General features: G+C 45.0%; 1 protein-coding gene across 1 annotated transcript in view; it reads right to left on the bottom strand.

Annotated features, from left to right (window-relative positions):
• Positions 1-13930: 13930 nt before the first annotated feature.
• The window catches only part of LOC311102816 (AN1-type zinc finger protein 3 homolog), a 57171-nt gene continuing 46134 nt past the window's right edge, over positions 13931-24967 (bottom strand). The window contains exon 6 of the mRNA XM_084144241.1: positions 13931-16159. Within this exon, the coding sequence (XP_084000367.1) occupies positions 16005-16159 (155 nt within the window). The 3' untranslated portion in view covers positions 13931-16004. The remainder of the gene's footprint in view (positions 16160-24967) is intronic.

Below are 24967 nucleotides of genomic sequence, written 5' to 3' on the forward strand. Positions count from 1 at the left end.
CCTCTTCACGACTGTCTTGGTATGTTTGGACCATGATAGTTTGTTGGCGATGTGGACACCAAGGAACTTGAAACTCTCGACCTGCTCCACTACAGCCCCGTCAATGTTAATGATGGCCTGTTCGGCCCGCATTTTCCTGTAGTCCACGATTAGCTCCTTTGTCTTGCGCACATTGAGGGAGAGATTGTGTCCTGGCACCACACTGCAAGGTCTCTGACCTCCTCCCTATAGGCTGTCTCATTGTTGTTGGTGATCAGGCCTACCACTGTTGTGTCGTCAGCAAACTTGATGGTGTTGGAGTCGTGTTTGGCCACCAGTCGTAGGTGTGTACAGGAGGGGACTAAGCACGCACCCTGAGGGGCCCCAGTGTTGAGGATAAGCGTGGCAGAGGTGTTGTTGCCTACGCTTACCACCTGGGGGGCGGCCCTTCAGGAAGTCCAAGATCCAGTTGCAAAGGGAGGGTTTAGTCCCAGGGTCCTTAGCTTAGTGATTAGCTTCGTGGGCACTATGGTGTTGAACGCTGAGCTGTATTCAATGAACAGCATTCTCACATAGGTGTTCCTTTTGTCCAGGTGGGAACGGACAGTGTGGAGTGTGATTGAGATAGCGTCATCTGTGGATCTGTTGCGGCGGTATGCGAGTTGGACTGGGTCTAGTGTATCCAGGATGATGCTGTTGATGTGAGCCATGACCAACCTTTCAAAGCACTTCATGGCTACCGACATGAGTGCTACGGGGTGGTAATCATTTAGGCAGGTTACCTTCGCTTCCTTGGGCACAGGGACTATGGTGGTCTGCTTGAAACATGTAGGTATTACAGACTCGGTCAGGGAGGGGTTGAAAATGTCAGTGAAGACACTTGCCAGTTTGTCCACGCATGCTTTGAGTACACGTCCTGGTAATCCGTCTGGCCCCGCGGCTTTGTGAATGTTGACCTGTTTAAAGGTCTTGCTCACATCGGCTACCGAGAGCGTTATCACACAGTCATCTGGAACAGCTGATGCTCTCATGCATGCTTCAGTGTTGCTTGCCTCGAAGCGAGCATAAAAGGCATTTAGCTCGTCTGGTAGGCTCGCGTCACTGGGCAGCTCGCGGCTGGGTTTTCCTTTATAGTCCGTAATAGTTTTCAAGCCCTGCCACATCTGACGAGCGTCAGAGCCGGTGTAGTAGGATTCAATCTTAATCCTTTATTGACGCTTTGCCTGTTTGATGGTTCGTCTGAGGGCGTAGCTGGATTTCTTATAAGCATCTGGATTAGTGTCCCGCTCCTTGAAAGTGGCAGCTCTACCCTTTAGCTCAGTGCGGATGTTGCCTGTAATCCATGGCTTCTGGTTGGGGTACGTACAGTCACTGTGGGGATGACGTCATCGATGCACTTATTGATGAAGCCAGTGACTGATGTGGTGTACTCCTCAATGCCATTGGAACAATCCGGAACATATTCCAGTCTGTACTAGCAAAACAGTCCTGTAGCTTAGCATCTGCGTCATCTGACTATTTCTTTATTGACCAAGTCACTGGTGCTTCCTGCTTTAGTTTTTGCTTGCAAGCAGGAATCAGGAGGATAGAATTATGGTCAGATTTGTCAAATGGAGGGATAGGGAGAGCTTTGTACAAGTCTCTGTGTGTGGAGTAAAGGTGGTCTAGAGTTTTTTTTTCCTCTGGTTGCACATTTAACATGCTGGTAGAAATGAGGTAAAACGGAATTAAGTTTCCCTGCATTAAAGTCCCTAGCCACTAGGAGTGCCGCCTCTGGATGAGCGTTTTCCTGTTTGCTTATGGATTTATAGAGCTCATTGAGTGCAGTCTTAGTGCCAGCATTGGTTTGTGTTGGTAAATAGACAGCTACGAAAAATATAGATGAAACCTCTCTTGATAAATAGTGTGGTCTACAGCTAATCATGAGATATTCTACCTCATGCGAGCAAAACCTTGAGACTTCCTTAATATTAGATTTCGTGCACCAGCTGTTGTTTACAAATATACACAGACCACCACCTCTTGTCTTACCGGAGGCAGCTGTTCTATCTTGCCGATAGAGCGTAAACCCCGCCAACTGTATGTTATCCATGTTGTCGTTCAGCCACGACTCGGTGGAACATAAGATATTACAGTTTTTCATGCCCCTTTGGTAGGATATTCATGATCGTAGCTCCTCTATTTTGTTATCCAATGATTGTACGTTGTTTACATAACTTAATCAAATTATTGAATAGTACTGTTCGGGTTTACAGTGTAGCTTAATTAGCCTACTCCTGTCTGTACAGAAATAAATAAAATCATTCAAAAACGTCTACTACACCAGAAAGTATGATTTGGACACAGAGGATCATTAGCTTCTTTAAAAAATAAAAATTATAATTGCATAGCCTACAGTAGGAAGGGCCCGCAATTTGGGCAGAGTGCGCAGCAAATACCAAACAGATGATTGTTGAGTTGCGACTGTTAATGAAAAGCAGAGAGACCCAGACAGGGTTATCACAATATTTAAAAATACAATCGCGGAAAAACAGTTTGGAAAACAAATGGCTATTGCTGTAAAGTGAAGACAATGAAAAGACATCAATCGGTTTTTTAGTAATACAAATTCTCAACTTAATTGAGCGAAAAGTAGCCTCTTGTCGGTACCAGTGGAGAACACCGGCCATATTCCCTTTCTATCATTGGGTCAGTGCCACTTTTGTTTGTTTTTGGACAATAATTTCCTCTTCCACGTTAGATGGACGTCATATTGTATTTGTGTCTCCTCTTTTCGTAAGCCTAATATATGGATCAGACAAGGTTGTTTTTATTGATCTGTTTGTCAGTGTCAGCAGAGTAGGCTACCCTGTAATTTTTGTCGTACTAAAAAATATTCTGCGAATGTCTCCAATCATATAGTAGAATTGCATGAAATGTGTTTATAAAAGGCCAACATTTTCCTGTGCAAAGAAAGGAGAATAAATGTAGGCTCTGATATAGCCTATAGCCTAGGCCAAATCTAAGCCACTACGAGCTGCATTGACCAGTCTTTTTTGCGAACAGTTATTGAGTTATATTATTAGCCTAAATTATGAATATCCAAATCATCACATTAGGAATAGTATGCCATCTTACATAAGTCTGCAAATGCGAGGAGGCATGGAATGCTTTATATATATAAAGATGCATTTTTAATGGTGAAAATTAGCTTCCCCAAACTTGAAACCCACACAAAGCCTACAGTATGTTTGAAAAACTGACAACATTTACTTTTCCTCAGCCAACAAGATGAGTAACAAACAGCAAAATCACTAGTCTGTCAATCTACTATCCCCCATAGTAGAAAAGTTTACCTATTCTATTGGTCAGCTTGTCATTCTGTGAGAGAAAGAAATAGCCTATTCCAAACAGACTCTGGGACAGTTGTGGAACGATAGACCCCAAATTCATACAACCAGCAGGCCTAGGCTACATCCAAAAAACTTTAAAACACAATGAGGCTCATGCAACAGATCAGATTGTTTAGCATAAAATATGAATAAATATTTTATGAACATTATAAGCGCAGCAATGCGCACAAGGAAGTAGGTTACGCGAAAATGTTCTTCACATAATGCAATTAACAGGAAATCACCATTGTGAGCGGTTTCATGTGACAGAGATGAAAATATCAGTTTGAAATTTTGAAAGAGGGGAGATCTAAATATGCAACAACTAGCATGGGTTGCTAATATGACTAGGATTGTGCCTTTGACTACTGGACAATGAAAGTTGATTTGAAAACAAATAGAACATGAGATAAAAAGGCTATTGGTTTCAATGGCATATGGAAGTCTTTATAAAATAATTGCCTGTACATTTGGTTGGATTTTGCCTAGGCTAGGTAACATTACATTTACATTTGTCATTTAGCAGACGCTCTTATCCAGAGCGACTTACAAATTGGTGCATTCACCTTATGATAGCCAGTGGGACAACCACTTTACAATAGTTTTTTTTTTTTTTTTTTTTTTTGGGGGGGGGGGGGGGGAGAAAGATTACTTTATCCTATCCCAGGTATTCCTTATAGAGGTGGGGTTTCAAGTGTCTCCGGAAGGTGGTGAGTGACTCCGCTGTCCTGGCGTCATGAGGGAGCTTGTTCCACCATTGGGGTGCCAGAGCAGCGAACAGTTTTGACTGGGCTGAGCGGGAACTGTGCTTCCGCAGAGGTAGGGGAGCCAGCAGGCCAGATGTTGATGAACGTAGTGCCCTCGTTTGGGTGTAGGGACTGATCAGAGCCTGAAGGTACGGAGGTGCCATTCCCCTCACAGCTCCGTAGGCAAGCACCATGGTCTTGTAGCAGATGCAAGCTTCAACTGAAAGCCAGTGGAGTGTGCGGAGGAGCGGGTGACGTGAGAGAACTTGGGAAGGTCGAACACCAGACGGGCTGCGGCATTCTGGATGAGTTGTAGGGGTTTAATGGCACAGGCAGGGAGCTCAGCCAACAGCGAGTTGCAGTAATCCAGACGGGAGATGACAAGTGCCTGGATTAGGACCTGTGCCGCTTCCTGTGTAAGGCAGGGTCGTACTCTGCGATTGTTGTAGAGCATGAACCCACAGGATTGGGTCACCGCCTTGATGTTAGCGGAGAACGACAGGGTGTTGTCCAGGGTCACGCCAAGGCTCTTTGCACTCTGGGAGGAGGACACAACGGAGTTGTCAACAGTGATGGCGAGATCATGGAACAGGCAGTCCTTCCCCGGGAGGAAGAGCAGCTCCGTCTTGCCGAGGTTCAGCTTGAGGTGGTGATCTGTCATCCACACTGATATGTCTACCAGACATGCGATTCGCCACCTGGTTATCAGAAGGGGGAAAGGAGAAGATTAATTATGTGTCATCTGCGTAGCAATGATAGGAAAGGCCATGTGAGGATATGACAGAGCCAAGTGACTTTGTGTATAGCGAGAATAGGAGAGGGCCTAGAACTGAGCCCTGGGGGACACAAGTGGTGAGAGCACGTGGTGCGGAGACAGATTCTCGCCACGCCACCTGGTAGGGGTGACCTGTCAGGTAGGACGCAATCCAAGAGTGAGCCGCGCCGGAGATGCCCAACTCGGAGAGGGTGGAGAGGAGGATCTGATGGTTCACAGTATCAAAGGCAGCAGATAGGTCTAGAAGGACGAGAGCAGAGGAGAGAGAGTTAGCTTTAGCAGTGCGGAGAGCCTCCGTGACACAGAAAAGAGCAGTCTCAGTTGAATGACCAGTCTTGAAACCTGACTGGTTAGGATCAAGAAGGTCATTCTGAGAGAGATAGGAAGAGAGTTGGTTAAATATGGCACGCTCAAGAGTTTTGGAGAGAAAAGAAAGAAGGGATACTGGTCTGTAGTTGTTGACATCGGAGGGATCGAGTGTAGGTTTTTTGAGAAGGGGTGCAACTCTCGCTCTCTTGAAGATGGAAGGGACATCGCCAGCGGTCAAGGATGAGTTGATGAGCGAGGTGAGGTAAGGGAGAAGGTCTCCGGAAATGGTCTGGAGAAGAGAGGAGGGGATAGGGTCAAGCAGGCAGGTTGTTGGGCGGCCGGCAGTCACAAGTCGCAAGATTTCATCTGGAGAGAGAGGGGAGAAAGAAGTCAAAGCATAGAGTAGGGCAGTGTGAGCAGGACCAGCGGTGTCCAAATGTTAAGACATACAGTTGAAGTCGGAAGTTTACATACACTTAGGTTGGAGTCATTAAAACTCGTTTTTCAACCACTCCACAAATTTCTTGTTAACAAACTATAGTTTTGGCAAGTCTGTTAGGACATCTACTTTGTGCATGACACAAGTAATTTTTCCAACAACTGTTTACAGACCTTGGGAGCAATTTCCAAACGACCGAAGGTACCACGTTCATCTGTACAACTATAGTACGCAAGTATAAACACCATGGGTCCACGCAGCCATCATACCGCTCAGGAAGGAGACGCGTTCCGTCTCCTAGAGATGAACATACCTTGGTGCGAAAAGTGCAAATAAATCCCAGAACAACAGCAAAGGACCTTGTGAAGATGCTGGAGGAAACAGGTACAAAAGTATCTATATCCACAGTAAAACGAGTCCTATATCGTCATAACCTGAAAGGCTGTTCAGCAATTAAGAAGCCATTGCTCCAAAACCGGCATAAAAAAGCCAGACTACGGTTTGCAACTGCACAAGGGGACAAAGATTGTAGTTTTTGGAGAAATGTCCTCTGGTCTGATTAAACAAAAATTGAACTGTTTGGCCATAATGACCATCGTTATGTTTGGAGGAAAAAGGGGGACGCTTGCAAGCCAAAGAATACCATCCCAACCTTGAAGCATAGGGGTGGCAGCATCATGCTGTGGGGGTGCTTTGCTGCAGGAAGGACTGCTGCAGGAAGGACTTCACAAAATAGATGGCATCATGAGGAAGGAAAATTATGTGGATATATTGAAGCAACATCTCAAGACATCAGTTAGGAAGTTAAAGCTTGGTCGCAAATGGGTCTTCCAAATGGACAATGACCCCAAGCATACTTCCAAAGTTATGGCAAAATGGCTTAACGACAACAAAGTCAAGGTATTGGAGCGGCCATCACAAAGCCCTGACCTCAATCCTATAGAAAATGTGTGGGCAGAACTGAAAAAGCGTGTGCGAGCAAGGAGGCCTAGAAACCTGACTCAGTTACACCAGCTCTGACAGGAGCCAAAATTCACCCAACTTATTGTGGGAAGCTTGTGGAAGGCTACACGAAACGTTTGACCCAAGTTAAACAATTTAAAGGCAATGCAACCAAATACTAATTTAGTGTATGTAAACTTCTGACCCACTGGGAATGTGATGAAATAAATAAATGCTGAAATTATTCTAACATTTCACATTCTTAAAATAAAGTGGTGATCCTAACTGACCTAAGACAGGGAATTTTTACTAGGATTAAGTGTCAGGAATTGTGAAAAACTGAGTTTAAATGTATTTGGCTAAGGTGTATGTAAACTTATGACTTCAACTGTACCTCATACAATGTAATAAAACATTCCGATTTCCAACAATTATTTCGGAATGCATACTGCCTCCAGGTCATTGAAAAGTGGTGTGTGATGTGCTGAAGCCTGCCTATTTGCCTATGCACTTGAATGGCTAATGGGAAGCGTGCTTCAATTACCAGTTGAGAAATAAAAAGTAGCTAATTTAATTGTGGCCATTGTTAAAAAAAAGAAAAGAGATTGCCTTTAGAATGATTGGGCTTATTAAAAGCAAGTTTCACTCCAGCAGCAACAAACAGCTGTCTGAGCTGTATCATTTAAATCAATGAATAGGCTAAATTGCATTATTTCGCAATTATATTATTTTTTTCTCCCGGACAATTGGCCTACGCCAATTTTATTTATCGGCCCTTCATTAGAAATATATAAATTATATGAATAGACCAAAAGCCGGCTATTACCGGCTAATTGAAACCCTGGTGTATAGGCACTTACCAGAAAGAGAACTGATATTTGTATGGATTACATTTGCATGGCTGACCAAGGCCCAACTAAATGACAGGCTTCATTGTTTGTTGTACTGTAAATGGATTAGTCCTCACCCTTAACTGCATCTTATCCTCAAATTCCACTCTACCACTATTGAGCCTCTGGCAGCTACAGTGAGGGAAAAAATAATTTGATCCCCTGCTGATTTTGTACGTTTGCCCACTGACAAAGAAATTATCCGTCTATAATTTTAATGGTAGGTTTATTTGAACAGTGAGAGACAGAATAACAACAACAAAATCCAGACAAAAGCATGTCAAAAATGTTATAAATTGATTTGCATTTTAATGAGGGAAATAAGTATTTGACCTCCTCTCAATCAGAAAGATTTCTGGCTCCCAGGTGTCTTTTATACAGGTAACGAGCTGAGATTAGGAGCACACTCTTAAAGGGAGTGCTCCTAATCTCAGTTTGTTACCTGTATAAAAGACACCTGTCCACAGAAGCAATCAATCAATCAGATACCAAACTCTCCACCATGGCCAAGACCAAAGAGCTCTCTAAGGATGTCAGGGACAAGATTGTAGACCTACACAAGGCTGGAATGGGCTACAAGACCATCGCCAAGCAGCTTGATGAGAAGGTGACAACAGTTGGTGCGATTAATCGCAAATGGAAGAAACACAAAAGAACTGTCAATCTCCCTCGGCCTGGGGCTCCATGCAAGATCTCACCTCGTAGAGTTGCAATGATCATGAGAACGGTGAGGAATCAGCCCAGAACTACACGGGAGGATCTTGTCGATGATCTCAAGACAGCTGGGACCATAGTCACCAAGAAAACAATTGGTAACACACTACGCCGTGAAGGACTGAAATCCTGCAGCGCCCGCAAGGTCCCCCTGCTCAAGAAAGCACACATACAGGCCCGTCTGAAGTTTGCCAATGAACATCTGAATGATTCAGAGGAGAACTGGGTGAAAGTGTTGTGGTCAGATGAGACCAAAATCGAGCTCTTTGGCATCAACTCAACTCGCCGTGTTTGGAGGAGGAGGAATGCTGCCTATGACCCCAAGAACACCATCCCCACCGTCAAACATGGAGGTGGAAACATTATGCTTTGGGGGTGTTTTTCTGCTAAGGGGACAGGACAACTTCACCGCATCAAAGGGACGATGGACAGGGCCATGTACCGTCAAATCTTGGGTGAGAACCTCCTTCCCTCTGCCAGGGCATTGAAAATGGGTCGTGGATGGGTATTCCAGCATGACAATGACCCAAAACACACGGCCAAGGCAACAAAGGAGTGGCTCAAGAAGAAGCACATTAAGGTCCTGGAGTGGCCTAGCCAGTCTCCAGACCTTAATCCCATAGAAAATCTGTGGAGGGAGCTGAAGGTTCGAGTTGCCAAACGTCAGCCTCGAAACCTTAATGACTTGGAGAAGATCTGCAAAGAGGAGTGGGACAAAATCCCTCCTGAGATGTGTGCAAACCTGGTGGCCAACTACAAGAAAGGTCTGACCTCTGTGATTGCCAACAAGGGTTTTGCCACCAAGTACTAAGTCATATTTTGCAGAGGGGTCAAATACTTATTTCCCTCATTAAAATAAAAATCAATTTATAACATTTTTGACATGCGTTTTTTTGGATTTTTTTGTTGTTATTCTGTCTCTCACTGTTCAAATAAACCTACCATTAAAGTTATAGACTGATCATGTCATTGTCAGTGGGCAAACGTAAAAAATCAGCAGGGGATCAAATACTTTTTTCCCTCACTGTACATTTCCTATTAACCAACACACACACATACAGTGGGGAAAAAAGTATTTAGTCAGCCACCAACTGTGCAAGTTCTCCCACTTAAAAAGATGAGAGGCCTGTACAGACAAATTGAGAAAAAAAAATCCAGAAAATCATTGTAGGATTTTTTATAAATCTATTTGCAAATTATGGTGGAAAATAAGTATTTGGTCACCTACAAACAAGCAAGATTTCTGGCTCTCACAGACCTGTAACTTCTTCTTTAAGAGGCTCCTCTGTCCTCCACTCATTACCTGTATTAATGGCACCTGTTTGAACTTGTTATCAGTATAAAAGACACCTGTCCACAACCTCAAACCATAACACTCCAAACTCCACTATGGCCAAGACCAAAGAGCTGTCAAAGGACACCAGAAACAAAATTGTAGACCTGCACCAGGCTGGGAAGACTGAATCTGCAATAGGTAAGCAGCTTGGTTTGAAGAAATCAACTGTGGGAGCAATTATTAGGAAATGGAAGACATACAAGACCACTGATAATCTCCCTACATGTCCAGGCCCGTCTGAAGTTTGCTAGAGTGCATGTGGATGATCCAGAAGAGGATTGGGAGAATGTCATATGGTCAGATGAAACCAAAATAGAACTTTTTGGTAAAAACTCAACTTGTCGTGTTTGGAGGACAAATAATGCTGAGTTGCATCCAAAGAACACCATACCTACTGTGAAGCATGGGGGTGGAAACATCATGCTTTGGAGCTGTTTTTCTGCAAAGGGACCAGGACGACTGATCCGTGTAAAGGAAAGAATGAATGGGGCCATGTATCGTGAGATTTTGAGTGAAAACCTCCTTCCATCAGCAAGGGCATTGAAGATGAAACGTGGCTGGGTCTTTCAGCATGACAATGATCCCAAACACACCGCCCGGGCAACGAAGGAGTGGCTTCGTAAGAAGCATTTCAAGGTCCTGGAGTGGCCTAGCCAGTCTCCAGATCTCAACCCCATAGAAAATCTTTGGAGGGAGTTGAAAGTCTGTGTTGCCCAGCGACAGCCCCAAAACATCACTGCTCTAGAGGAGATCTGCATGGAGGAATGGGCCAAAATACCAGCAACAGTGTGTGAAAACCTTGTGAAGACTTACAGAAAACGTTTGACCTGTGTCATTGCCAACAAAGGCTATATAACAAAGTATTGAGAAACTTTTGTTATTGACCAAATACTTATTTTCCACCATAATTTGCAAATAAATTCATTAACAATCCTACAATGTGAATTTCTGGATTTTTTTTCCTCATTTTGTCTGTCATAGTTGACGTGTACCTATGATGAAAATTACAGGCCTCTCTCGTCTTTTTAAGTGGGAGAACTTGCACAATTGGTGGCTGACTAAATGCTTTTTTTCCCCACTGTATACACTCTCTTACAGTCGCAAGTGCACACACACACATATATACGCTCTCGCACATACTCCCTCTCTCACACACATACGTAAAGGTTTCGATCTCTCTCACACATGTATACACGAACACACAGTGGTAATCACTGTGAGAATGAACAAAAAAATCAAGGAAATGAACAGAAAATCACCCCTGAAGATAATGAACGACCTGGATCTCAGATGATTTCATGAATCGACTGATTTAAAATAGAACTGATCCCAACCTTAAAATGAGATGGGGCAAAAGGTTACAATATATTACCAAAAGTATGTGGACACTTGCTCGTTGAACATCTCATTCCAAAATCATGGGCCGTAATATGGAGTTGGTCCCCCCCTTTGCTGCTATATACAGCCTCCACTCTTCTGGGAAGGCTTTCCACTAGATGTTGGAACATTGCTGCAGGGACTGGCTTCCACAAGAGCATTAGTGAGGTCGGACACTGATGTTGGGAGATTAGGCCTGGCTAGCAGTCGGCGTTCCAATTCACCCCAAATGTGTTCGATGAGGTTGAGGTCAGGGCTCTGTGCAGGCAAGTCAAGTTCTTCCACACAGATCTCGACAAACCATTTCTGTATGGACCTCGCTTTGTGCACGGGGGCATTGTCCTGTGAAACAGGAAAGGGCCATCCCCAAACTGTTGCCACAAAGTTGGAAGCACAGAATTGTCTAGAATGTCATTCTATGCTGTAGTGTTAAGATTTCCCTTCACTGGAACTAAGGGGCCTAGCCAAACCATGAAAAACAGCCCCAAATCATTGTTCCTGCTCCACCAAACTTTACAGTTGGCATTATGCATTCGGGCAGGTGGCGTTAACCTGGCATCCGCCAAACTCAGATTTGTCCGTTGGACTGCCAGATGGTGAAGTGTGATTCATCACTCCAGAGATGGCGGCGAACTTTACACCACTCCAACCGACACTTGGCATTGCGCATGGTGATCTTAGGCTTGGTCTTAGGCTTGTGTGCGGCTACTCGGCCATGGAAACCCATTTCATAAAGCTCCCGACGAACAGTTGTTGTGCTGACGTTGCTTCCAGAGGCAGTTTGGAACTCGTTAGTGAGTGTTGCAACCGAGAGACGTCGATTTTTACGCGCTACGCGCTTCAGCACTCGCCCGTTCCGTTCTGTGAGCTTGTGTGGCCTACCACTTCATGTCTGAGCCGTTGTTGCTCCTAGACGTTTCCACTTCACAATAACAGCACTTACAGTTGACTGGGGCAGTTGGAAAGGTGGCATCCTATGACGGCGCCACATTGAAAGTCACTGAGCTCTTCAGTAAGGCCATTCTACTGACATTGTTCTATAGAGATTGCATGGCTGTGTGCTCGATTTTATACACCTGTCAGCAACGGGTGTGGCTGAAATAGTCTAATCCACTAATTTGAAGGGGTGTCCAAATACTTTTGTATATACAGTGCATTCGGAAAGTATTCAGACCCCTTGACTTTCCACATTTTGTTGCAGCCTTATTCTAAAATGGATTAAATGTTGTTTTTCCCCCTCATCAGTCTACACACAATACCCCACAAAGCAAAAGCAGGTTTTTATTAATGTTAGCAAATTTATGAAAAATAAAACTGAAATATTATATTTACATAAGTATTCAGACCCTTTACTCAGTACTTTGTTGATGCACCTTTGGCAGTGATTACAGCTACAAGCTTGGCACACCTGTATTTGGATTCTTTATCTGCATTCTACTCTGCAGATCATCTCAAGCCCCTTCAAGTTGGATGGGGAGCGTCACTGCACAGCTATTTTCAGGTCTCTCCAGAGATGTTCAAATCGGGTTCAAGTCCGGGCTCTGGCTGGGCCACTCAAGGACATTCAGAGACTTGTCCCGAAGCCACTCCTGTGTTGTCTTGGCTGTGTGGTTAGGGTCGGAGCAGGTTTTCATCAAGGATCTCTCTGTACTTTGCTCTGTTCATCTTTCCCTCGCTCCTGACTAGTCTCCCAGTCCCTGCCGCTGAAAAACATGCTGCCACCACCATGCTTCACCGTAAGGATGGTGCCAGGTTTCCTCCACACATGACGCTTGGCATTCAGGCCAAAGAGTTCAATCTTGGTTTCATCAGACCAGATAATCTTGTTTGTTATGGTCCTTTAGGTGCCTTTTGGAAAACTCCAAGCGGGCTGTCATGTCCCTTTTACTGAGGAGTGGCTTCCGTCTGGCCACTACCATAAAGGCCTGATTGGTGGAGTGCTGCAGAGATGGTTGTCCTTCTGGGAGGTTCTCCCATCATCACAGAGGAACTCTGGAGCTCTGTCAGAGTGACCATCGGGTTCTTGGTCACCTCCCTGACCAAGGCCCTTCTCCTGATTGCTCAGTTTGGCCGGGCGGCCAGCTCTAGGAAGAGTCTTGGTGGTTCCAAACTTCTTCCATTTAAGAATGTGTTCTTGGGGACCTTCAATTCTGCAGAAATTGTTTGGTACTCTTCCCCAGATCTGTGCCTCGACACAATCCTGTCTTGGAGCTCAACGGACAATTCCTTCAACCTCATGGCTTGGTTTTTGCTCTGACATGCACTGTCAACTGTGGGACCTTATATAGACAGGTGTGCCTTTCCAAATCATGTCCAATCAATTGAATTTACCACAGGTGGACTCCAGTCAAGTTGTAGAAACATCTCAAGGATGATCAATGGAAACAAGATGCTTCTGAGCTCAATTTCGAATAGCAAATGTACTTATGTAAATAAGGTATTTCTGTTTTTCATTTTTTATAAATTTGCAAAAAATGTCTAAAAAACAGTTTTTGCTTATTCATTATGGGTTATTGTGTGTAGATTTATGAGGAAAAAAAACAAGGCTGTAACGTAACAAAATGTGGAAAAACAGATTGTGTTAGTAATTCAGAACAGCTGCAAGTGGACTTAAACAGCTATTTACATAACCCTAAAACTCTGCCACAACTAACATGGCACAGAGCCAACAGCATGCACAGTGACAGCGACCATCAACCGCTAAGTAGCAAATCACCTGTAAAATGTGCTAATGTGTGCAGACTGCACGCAGAGACCACACACACGCACATTGTTGAAATAGGACGATACACATGCAGACAAGAGCTGACATGACTTCTTATGTCAGAGGCATATTTCTATCTGAACGTTCAATGTTGTGCCCTGCTGAACGCGGCCCCATGTTTGTTCATGCTCCTCCCTCCCTCCTTCCATCTCTCTCTCCCTCCCTCCCTCCTTCCATCCATCCATCCATCCATCTCTCTTGCAGACATGAGACATTGACCACTCCTCTAATCCAGTTTATTATTTAATTTTTCTGCAAAAAAAAGAAAGGGAACAACAGAAAACAATGGAAACAATGGTCCCACTTTATTTGGATAGTCCCATAAAGATGATCTACAGATGGATTACTATCGACAAACTATCTGTTGATAAGCAAATGCTTGCCAAGGTTATGTTAGGGTTAGGTTTAGAATAAGATTTAGGGTAACGGTTAGGGCTATGATTAAGTTTAGGGTTAGGATAAGGGTTAGGGCTTGGGTTAGTGGATAGTAAGTTTAAATGTTGTTGACAGTTATTGAACATCTACAAACCATCAACTTGAGACTATACACATAAAGAATTACTGAAACAAAGGTTACAGAATTATCTTAGATTTTTTTTTAAACAATTGAAAACAAAAAAAAGCACCTCTAAGCTAATCTGTAAATAAAATCATGGAAAAAATGCAAATAAGATACAAGATATTCTTAGTGACTTCCATTTGATGTCCTTTTCGCACACTGTGCTTGTTGCCCCCCACCCCCTATGGCCAGACCCCAACCTCCTCTCAGTCAGTGTTCGCTCTTCGACGAGATAGAAAGAGTGTGTGAGAGAGAGAGTGAGTGAGAAAAATCAATACTGTGGAGAAAATAGAATGAAAGAGGGAAGGATTAACAGAGAAAAAGACAGTCTGGGAACAGAACAGAGAGTGAAAGGAAAGATGAGAGCGATAGTGGCTTCGACCGGCATGGGCAGGGAGGAGAGCGTAAGCGAGTGTGTGAGAGAGAAAGAGAGAGCGTTACAATCCCACTGAGGGGTCTGGGTTGGCGTTGAGAGGCAGAAACATTTCACACAGTGGGAGCTGATGGGAAATGAAGTCCATGGCTAAGACTTTATGGGTTATATCGAGCAAGACTTGAACTAGAACACCCATGAGTGTCTCCCTGAATAACTTTATGTCAACGGTACTCCACCAATTCAGCACAGTCCAAAGTGCACTGCATGATTTTGATTAACTGTCCTTTTGCTCTGCGCACATGGGCTGAACTCTGTGTAAAAGAGTGTTTGTGTGTATATGCATGTGTGTGTGAACTGTGCAGGGTGCACCAGATTCTGATGGAGGCACAGGACAGTCTCGTGACAGCTCTTTGTTTCTGTGTCCATCTTAGAAGTTTGTCCTTGGCCAGCACCCGTAGTAGCATGAACATCATGGACGAAGGGACTCTCAAGGGGTACTTTTTCCGTCTCGCTGTCTCCATAGCAACAAAGACTCACTCGTGCCGATGGATTAAATCCCTCACAGACAGACTGATCCATTTTGAATCTAACCCCACAATCTGGAGGCAATCGGTGGCTGTTGTCAAGAAAGAAAGTTCTCTGTCCCAAAGTTATCTAAAATGGCTGCAGTGTCAACAGTGGCGGCAGGGCCGGAAAGGGAAGGGGCAGGGGGGAAGGGAGTTAGGCTGGGTTGGGCTTTGCAGTAGTCCAACTCCCCCCCCCCCGCCTTTCTCCCCTGTAAACTCGTCTCATCGGATTTTCCCACAACCTGAAGTGGTGGTGGTGATGATGATAGGGACAGTGGAAATAAGGGGTCCCCCCCAATCCCTGGGAGGGGTTAAGGCTGAGAAGGTGGAGGAGCAGTGGTGTGTGGGACGTGCTCAAAGGTCAAAGTCAAAAACTCAAAACAGTGGAGGGAGAGGGATTCAAGAGAGGTCTTTGGGTGGTAGGTGGTAGTTGTCCCTTAGGTGCAGATATAAGATCAGCTTAAGCTCCCTTGCATCATACTCTTAACCACAACACAAATCTGCCCTTAGATCACTGCCTAGGGGGCAACAATTAGGGGGCTCTTTATTATGAAGTTGGCAGACCGGGAAGTGACAGATGGGTGGCTTTAGCAGTCCCTTGCCAGGGCGTGAAACTAGCAGTGCTTTGTCTGCTTAGTTGAGGTAAGAGCATAGTCACAACAAAAAGGGGCGCTGTGGACAAAAGTGTGTATTTGTCCCCATTTTCCACCTTTTCCCTGAAATCTGCACTTACACACTTTCTCGCATGGATTTCACAACGCAGCCAATGCTTTACACCACTGTGCAAATGCACACTTCTCGATAAGGTGGCCAATCGGGACGCAGTCTCTTTCTCTCATCGTCTGGGTTGGGGTTGTGCGTTCAGGAGCACTCCTCACCGATGCGCTGGCACGAGCGGCCCACCTTGCGCTCCAGCTTGACCATCTTGAGGACTGCCTCTTCACGCCCGCGCCCCAGGTGGTCGAAGAGGCAGTCGTGCTGCTCGGGCAGCCGGTGGATCATGCAGAACACGTAGCCTGGTGGAGAGAAAGAGAGAGAATAAGATGAGTTGACACGCCCCAACCTTTTGAAGAGGTGCTGACTAAATAGTAAATGTATGAAAAATAAAGATAGTCACACAAAGGCTTTGGATAGCATAAATAAAGTAAAATCACCTGGATGAGACAGTATTCCCGAAGTCTATACATATTTTTGGAATCAATTAGGTCCACTATGATTAACACAGCCATTCACAGAGGTTCATTTGCGAAAGGTGTGAATACAGCACTAATTTCACTTTTATTAATGGCCCAGTGCAGTCAAAAACATTATTTTCCTATGTTTTATATACACTGCTCAAAAAAATAAAGGGAACACTAAAATAACACATCCTAGATCTGAATGAATGAAATAATCTTATTAAATACTTGTTTCTTTACATAGTTGAATGTGCTGACAACAAAATCACACAAAAATTATCAATGGAAATCAAATTTATCAACCCATGGAGGTCTGGATTTGGAGTCACCCTCAAAATTAAAGTGGAAAACCACACTACAGGCTGATCCAACTTTGATGTAATGTCCTTAAAACAAGTCAAAATTAGGCTCAGTAGTGTGTGTGGCCTCCACGTGCCTGTATGACATCCCTACAACGCCTGGGCATGCTCCTGATGAGGTGGCGGATGGTCTCCTGAGGGATCTCCTCCCAGACCTGGACTAAAGCATCCGCCAACTCCTGGACAGTCTGTGGTGCAACGTGGCGTTGGTGGATGGAGCGAGACATGATGTCCCAGATGTGCTCAATTGGATATAGGTCTGGGGAACGGGCGGGCCAGTCCATAGCATCAATGCCTTCCTCTTGCAGGAACTGCTGACACACTCCAGCCACATGAGGTCTAGCATTGTCTTGCATTAGGAGGAACCCAGGGCCAACCGCACCAGCATATGGTCTCACAAGGGGTCTGAGGATCTCATCTCGGTACCTAATGGCAGTCAGGCTATCTTTGGCGAGCACATGGAGGGCTGTGCGGCCCCCCAAAGAAATGCCACCCCACACCATGACTGACCCACCGCCAAACCGGTCATGCTGGAGGATGTTGCAGGCAGCAGAACGTTCTCCACGGCATCTCCAGACTCTGTCATGTCTGTCACGTGCTTTCATCTGTGAAGAGCACAGGGCGCCAGTGGCGAATTTGCCAATCTTGGTGTTCTCTGGCAAATGCCAAACGTCCTGCACGGTGTTGGGCTGTAAGCATAACCCCCACCTGTGGACGTCAGGCCCTCATACCACCCTCATGGGTGGTGGCCTGCTGGAGGTCATTTTGCAGGGCTCTGGCAGTGCTCCTCCTGCTCCTCCTTGCACAAAGGCGGAGGTAGCGGTCCTGCTGCTGGGTTGTTGCCCTCCTAAGGCCTCCTCCACGTCTCCTGCTGTACTGGCCTGTCTCCAGGTAGCGCCTCCATGCTCTGGACACTACGCTGACAGACACAGCAAACCTTCTTGCCACAGCTCGCATTGATGTGCCATTCTGGATGAGCTGCACTACCTGAGCCACTTGTGTGGGTTGTAGACTCCGTCTCATGCTACCACTAGAGTGAAAGCACAGCCAGCATTCAAAAGTGACCAAAACATCAGCCAGGAAGCATAGGAACTGAGAAGTGGTCTGTGGTCACCACCTGCAAAACCAGTCCTTTATTGGGGGTGTCTTGCTAATTGCCTATAATTTCCACCTGTTGTCTATTCCATTTGCACAACAGCATGTGAAATTTATTGTCAATCAGTGTTGCTTCCTAAGTGGACAGTCAGAATTTTTTTGAGCAGTGTACATTTCCACACTATGAGGTTTGAATACTACTGTGAAAACTATGATAATGCTCTTTTAGTGTAAGAGCTGTTTGAAAAGACTGCCTGAAATTTCAGCCTGTTGTGGTGGGATGGAGTTTTGGCCTGCCTGGTAACATCACCAGGCAGTACATTAGTTAATAGACCCATAAGAAAGAGAGTTAAACCTCTCTGCCAATAACAGCTAGTTTTTAGTTTTCCCCTCCCCACACAACATTCTTGCTTGAGAAATTAGTCCTTGCGAAGAATGTTTCTCTCTCTTTTTTTTTTTTACCATTTTAATTGAAAACAATCAATCACAGTAAGGTACTTCACTGTTACCCAGAAATGATTTGATACTGAGTTAAAAATGGCTGCATTGGACCTTTAAAAAAAAGGTAAGGATGCCACCCGGTGTTCTCACTATCTTCCCCCCATCTTTGATAAACACAGATATTAAACTGTTTTCCAAAATGTTGTCGTTCCGTCTCAAGACACTTACCCAAATTGGTCCACACTGACCAAAGCGGGTTTGTTAAAAAACGTTTATCCTCAGATAACCTCTGACTAGTACATATCTTAAATGCTTAATCAGAAACAACAGCTCCTTGGGCTGTTTTATTTATCGATGCAGAAAAAGCTTTTGATTGACTAGAATGGTCATATCTCTGGTCTGTCTTGGAACAGCTTCAACTGGCAGCTTCAATACGACCAGAAATACGGGGAAGAGGAATAAGGTCTGGCTCCTAGTCAGACTCAGGAGGCGTGCATACCATCTACCGCTTCCGAGTATATTACTCGCTAACGTTCAGTCCCTGGACAATAAAGTAAACGAGCTCAGGGCGAGGACCTCCTTCCAGAAAAAAATCAGGGACTGTAACATACTCTATTTTACGTAATCATGGCTCTCTAAGGATATACTGTCACCGTCCATTCAACCAGCAGGGTTCTCTGTCCATTGCGCGGACAGGAATAAATAATTATCCATGGAAAAAGAAAGGAGGAGGTGTATGTTTCATGATTAACTACTCATGGTGTGATTGTAGTAACGTACAGGAACTCAAGTCCTTTTGTTCTCCCGATCTGGAATACCTCACCATCAACTGCCGACCGCATTACCTCCCTTGAAGATTTTCTTTGGTCATCATCACAGCCGTGTATATCACCCCCCCCCCTCCATTTTTCTCCTCCCCTCCTATCGGCAGAAACTTAAACAGGAAGTACCCATGGTAAGGACTGTTCAATGTTGGTGTGACCAATCGGAATCTATACTTCAAGATTGCTTTAATCACGCAGACTACGAAATGTTCCGGGTTGCCGCTGAGAATAATATTGACGTATACACTGACGGAGCTCATCAGGAAGTGTGTAGAGGATGTTGTTCCCACTGTGACGATTAGAACTTATCCAAACCAAAAACCATGGATAGAAAGCGCAAACCACCACATTTAAACACGGCAAGGTCACTGGGAACATAGAAGTGTACAAACAGACCAGCTATGCCCTCTGTAAGGCAATCAAAGAGGCAAAATGACAGTACAGTGGAGCAGCAATTTAACTGCTGACACGAGACGTATGTGGCAGGGACTCCAGACAATCACGGATTATAAAGGGAAATCCAGCCATGTCGCGGACAAGTTAAACACCCTCTTCGAGCAAAACACAGAGCCACCGACGTGGGCCACCGCCGCTCACGAGGACTGTAAGCTCTCGTTCTCCGTGGCCGATGTGAGTAAGACATTTAAGTGTGTTAACCCTCGCAAGGCTGCCGGCCCAGACGGAATCCCAAGCCACGTCCTCAGAGCATGTGCAGACCAGCTGGCTGGAGTTTTACGGACATATTCTCTCCCTATGACACATTCGCCATCTCACTGCACACTGCCCTATCCCATCTGGACGAGAGGAATACATACAGTACCAGGCAAAAGTTTGGACACACCTACTCATTCAAGGGTTTTTCTTTATTTTAATATTTTATACATTGTAGAATAATAGTGAAGACATCAGAACTATGAAACGACACATATGCAATCATGTAGTAACCAATTTCGAGTCTCATAGCAAATGGTCTGAATACTTATGTAAATAAGGTATTTCTGTTTTTTATTTGTAATAACATTTCTAAAAACCTTTTTTCGCTTTGTCATTATGGGGTATTGTGATTAAATTTTTTAAAGAAACAGGCGCCTCACAGGTCCTCACCTGGCAGCTTCATTAAATAGTATCCACGAAACACCAGTCTCAACGTCAACAGTGAAGAGGCGACTCTGGGATGCTGACGTTCTAGGCAGAGTTGCAATAAAAATTGATGGGCAAAAGAACACAGACACTGGAATTTTTCTTTGCAACTCTGCCTAGAAGGTCAGCATCCCGGAGTCTCCTCTTCACTGTTGACGTTGAGACTGGTGTTTTGCGGGTACTATTTACAGTGAGGGAAAAAAGTATTTGATCCCCTGCTGATTTTGTACGTTTGCCCACTGACAAAGAAATTATCAGTCTATAATTTTAATGGTAGGTTTATTTGAACAGTGAGAGACAGAATAACAACAAAAAAATCCAGAAAAACGCATGTCAAAAATGTTATAAATTGATTTGCATTTTAATGAGGGAAATAAGTATTTGACTCCTCTGCAAAACATGACTTAGTACTTGGTGGCAAAACCCTTGTTGGCAATCAGAGGTCAGACGTTTCTTGTAGTTGGCCACCAGGTTTGCACACATCTCAGGAGGGATTTTGTCCCACTCCTCTTTGCAGATCTTCTCCAAGTCATTAAGGTTTCGAGGCTGACGTTTGGCAACTCGAACCTTCAGCTCCCTCCACAGATTTTCTATGGGATTAAGGTCTGGAGACTGGCTAGGCCACTCCAGGACCTTAATGTGCTTCTTCTTGAGCCACTCCTTTGTTGCCTTGGCCGTGTGTTTTGGGTCATTGTCATGCTGGAATACCCATCCACGACCCAATTTCAATGCCCTGGCTGAGGGAAGGAGGTTCTCACCCAAGATTTGACGGCCCTGTCCATCGTCCCTTTGATGCGGTGAAGTTGTCCTGTCCCCTTAGCAGAAAAACACCCCCAAAGCATAATGTTTCCACCTCCATGTTTGACGGTGGTGATTGTGTTCTTGGGGTCATAGGCAGCATTCCTCCTCCTCCAAACACGGAGAGTTGAGTTGATGCCAAAGAGCTCCATTTTGGTCTCATCTGACCACAACACTTTCACCGAGTTCTCCTCTGAATCATTCAGATGTTCATTGGCAAACTTCAGACGGGCATGTATATGTGCTTTCTTGAGCAGGGGGACCTTGCGGGCGCTGCAGGATTTCAGTCCTTCACAGCGTAGTGTGTTACCAATTGTTTTCTTGGTGACTATGGTCCCAGCTGCCTTGAGATCATTGACAAGATCCTCCCGTGTAGTTCTGGGCTGATTCCTCACTGTTCTCATCATCATTGCAACTCCACGAGGTGAGATCTTGCATGGAGCCCCAGGCTGAGGGAGATTGACAGTTCTTTTGTGTTTCTTCCATTTGCGAATAATCGCACCAACTGTTGTCACCTTCTCACCAAGCTGCTTGGCGATGGTCTTGTAGCCCATTCCAGCCTTGTGTAGGTCTACAATCTTGTCCCTGACATCCTTGGAGAGCTCTTTGGTCTTGGCCATGGTGGAGAGTTTGGAATCTGATTGATTGATTGCTTCTGTGGACAGGTGTCTTTTATACAGGTAACAAACTGAGATTAGGAGCACTCCCTTTAAGAGTGTGCTCCTAATCTCAGCTCGTTACCTGTATAAAAGACACCTGGGAGACAGAAATCTTTCTGATTGAGAGGGGGTCATATACTTATTTCCCTCATTAAAATGCAAATCAATTTCTAACATTTTTGACATGCGTTTTTCTGGATTTTTTTGTTGTTATTCTGTCTCTCACTGTTCAAATAAACCTACCATTAAAATTATAGACTGATAATTTCTTTGTCAGTGGGCAAACGTACAAAATCAGTTGGGGATCAAATACTTTTTTCCCTCACTGTATATGAAGCTGCCAGTTGAGGACCTGCTCAGTTGTGCACCGGGGCCTCCCACTCCTCTTTCTATTCTGGTTAGAGCCAGTTTAATAATAATAATAATATGCCATTTAGCAGACGCTTTTATCCAAAGCGACTTACAGTCATGCGTGCATACATTTTTTGTGTATGGGTGGTCCCGGGGATCGAACACACTACCTTGGCGTTACAAGCGCCGTGCTCTACCAGCTGAGCTACAGAGGACCACAGTTTACACTGTTCTGTGAAGGGAGTAATACACAGCGTTGTACAAGATCTTCAGTTTCTTGGCAATTTCTCGCATGGAATAGCCTTCATTTCTCAGAGAAAGAATAGACTGACAAGTTTCAGTAGAAAGTTATTTGTTTCTGGCCATTTTGAGCCTGTAATCAAACCCACAATTGCTGATGCTCCAGATACTCAACTAGTCTTCTTTTTTTGTCATTTTAGCAGACGCTCCTATCCAGCCGTTTCCAGATACAATAGCCATTTACAACATTAACAATGTCTACACTGTATTTCTGATCAATTTGATGTTATTTTAATGGACAAAGAAATTGCTTTTATTTCGAAAACAAGGACATTTCTAAGTGACCCCAAACTTTTGAACGGCAGTGTACATGCGTGGGCGAGCCGATAAGAATGCTAAACACCCCTTTTCCACAGAACAAGTTGACCCTGATGGGCTGTGACGACCAGATGGTAAGTTACTGTACAGCTCTAAACAATGTTCTGAAAGCTATCTTCCTCAGGGTGAAAGCGGCACTGCCTCAGCCTAAAGAGGGGTGGCTACTCATGCTTCAGCCTGGTGACTGGGTGGTGGTGAAGGACCTGCGCAGAAAGCACTGGAACCAGAAGCGCTGGACGGGACCATTCCAGGTACTCCTGATAACTCCAACTGCTGTAAAGGTCGCTGAGAGTTCAACGTGGGTTCACGCCAGCCACTGCAGGAAGGTGCCATACGATCCAACTCGAGATGTACCAGAGAATGACCCATCGCAGGAGGCCCCAGTGGCCATGGGAGGACCAGGACCCTGCCCATCATGTTCGTGGCTTTTCTGGTTAGTCTCCTCATCGCAGCTGCTGTATGGACCCTTAAAGGAGCAGAGCAGAGGAGGCCCAAGAATGCCACCCGACTGATTAACTCCAGTATAGTCCCATGGCTGGACTTAAATAACAGCCACTCAGGCTCGAGCCAACGGCAGGCTCAGGACGGGAGTCCAGTAAACAATAGCCGCTCCAACAGAAGGAAGCGCTCAACACGCTGGTGGTACCACCCTGAAGTTTTGAACATTGCAACCCCATGGAAGAACAATGTGTGGTATGATATGCTAACGTTCTACGTCAGACAAAAAAAACAATGGAACGTGCATAGCATGTCTCCCTGCCCCCACTAGTTCTACATCTATGTTTACCCTGTATGACAATCCAGAGAGGGAGGCAAGTACCAGGTGCGTTGTGCTTCTCATGTCCAGGTGGATAGAGGAGGGGAGATGACCAAATCCTAACAAAACCAGAGCCTTTCTATTATTATGGTTCCAAACTCAGATTCCAAACTCTCCACCATGGCCAAGACCAAAGAGCTCTCCAAGGATGTCAGGGACAAGATTGTAGACCTACACAAGGCTGGAATGGGCTCCAAGACCATCGCCAAGCAGATTGGTGAGAAGGTGACAACAGTTGGTGCGATTATTCGCAAATGGAAGAAACACAAAATAACTGTCAATCTCCCTCGGCCTGGGGCTCCATGCAAGATCTCACCTCGTGGAGTTGCAATGATCATGAGAACGGTGAGGAATCAGCCCAGAACTACACGGGAGGATCTTGTCAATGATCTCAAGGCAGGTGGGACCATAGTCACCAAGAAAACAATTGGTAACACACTACGCCATGAAGGACTGAAATCCTGCAGCGCCCGCAAGTCCCCCTGCTCAAGAAACACATATACAGGCCTGTCTGAAGTTTGCCAATGAACATCTGAATGATTCAGAGGAGAACTGGGTGAAAGTGTTGTGGTCAGATGAAACCAAAATCGAGCTCTTTGGCATCATCTCAACTCGCCATGTTTGGAGGAGGAGGAATGCTGCCTATGACCCCAAGAACACCATCTTCACCGTCAAACATGGAGGTGGAAACATTATGCTTTGGGGGTGTTTTTCTGCTAAGGGGACAGGACAACTTCACCGCATCAAAGGGACGATGGACGGGGCCATGTACCGTCAAATCTTGGGTGAGAACCTCCTTCCCTCAGCCAGGGCATTGAAAATGGGTCGTGGATGGGTATTCCAGCATGACAATGACCCAAAACACACGGCCAAGGCAACAAAGGAGTGGCTCAAGAAGAAGCACATTAAGGTCCTGGAGTGGCCTAGCCAGTCTCCAGACCTTAATCCCATAGCAAATATGTGGAGGGAGCTGAAGGTTCGAGTTGCCAAACGTCAGCCTCGAAACCTTAATGACTTGGAGAAGATCTGCAAAGAGGAGTGGGACAAAATCCCTCCTGAGATGTGTGCAAACCTGGTGGCCAACTACAAGAAAGGTCTGACCTCTGTGATTGCCAACAAGGGTTTTGCCACCAAGTACTAAGTCATGTTTTGCAGAGGGGTCAAATACTTATTTCCCTCATTAAAATGCAAATCAATTTATAACATTTTTGACATGCGTTCTTCTGTCTCTCACTGTTCAAATAAACCTACCATTAAAATTATAGACTGATCATGTCTTTGTCAGTGGGCAAATGTACAAAATCAGCAGGGGATCAAATACTTTTTTCCCTCACTGTATATAGCCGAATCCAATAATTTGAAGGGGTGTGTGTGTATATATTATTGGCGAGAAATTGCCAAGAAACTGAAGATCTCGTACAACGCTGTGTACTACTCCCTTCACAGAACAGCGCAAACTGGCTCTAACCAGAATAGAAAGAGGAGTGGGAGGCCCCGGTGCACAACTGAGCAAGAGGACAAATACATTAGAGTGTCTAGTTTGA

Source organism: Coregonus lavaretus (assembly GCF_964263955.1).
Source record: "Coregonus lavaretus genome assembly, chromosome: 27".
Classification (NCBI taxonomy): domain Eukaryota; kingdom Metazoa; phylum Chordata; class Actinopteri; order Salmoniformes; family Salmonidae; genus Coregonus; species Coregonus lavaretus.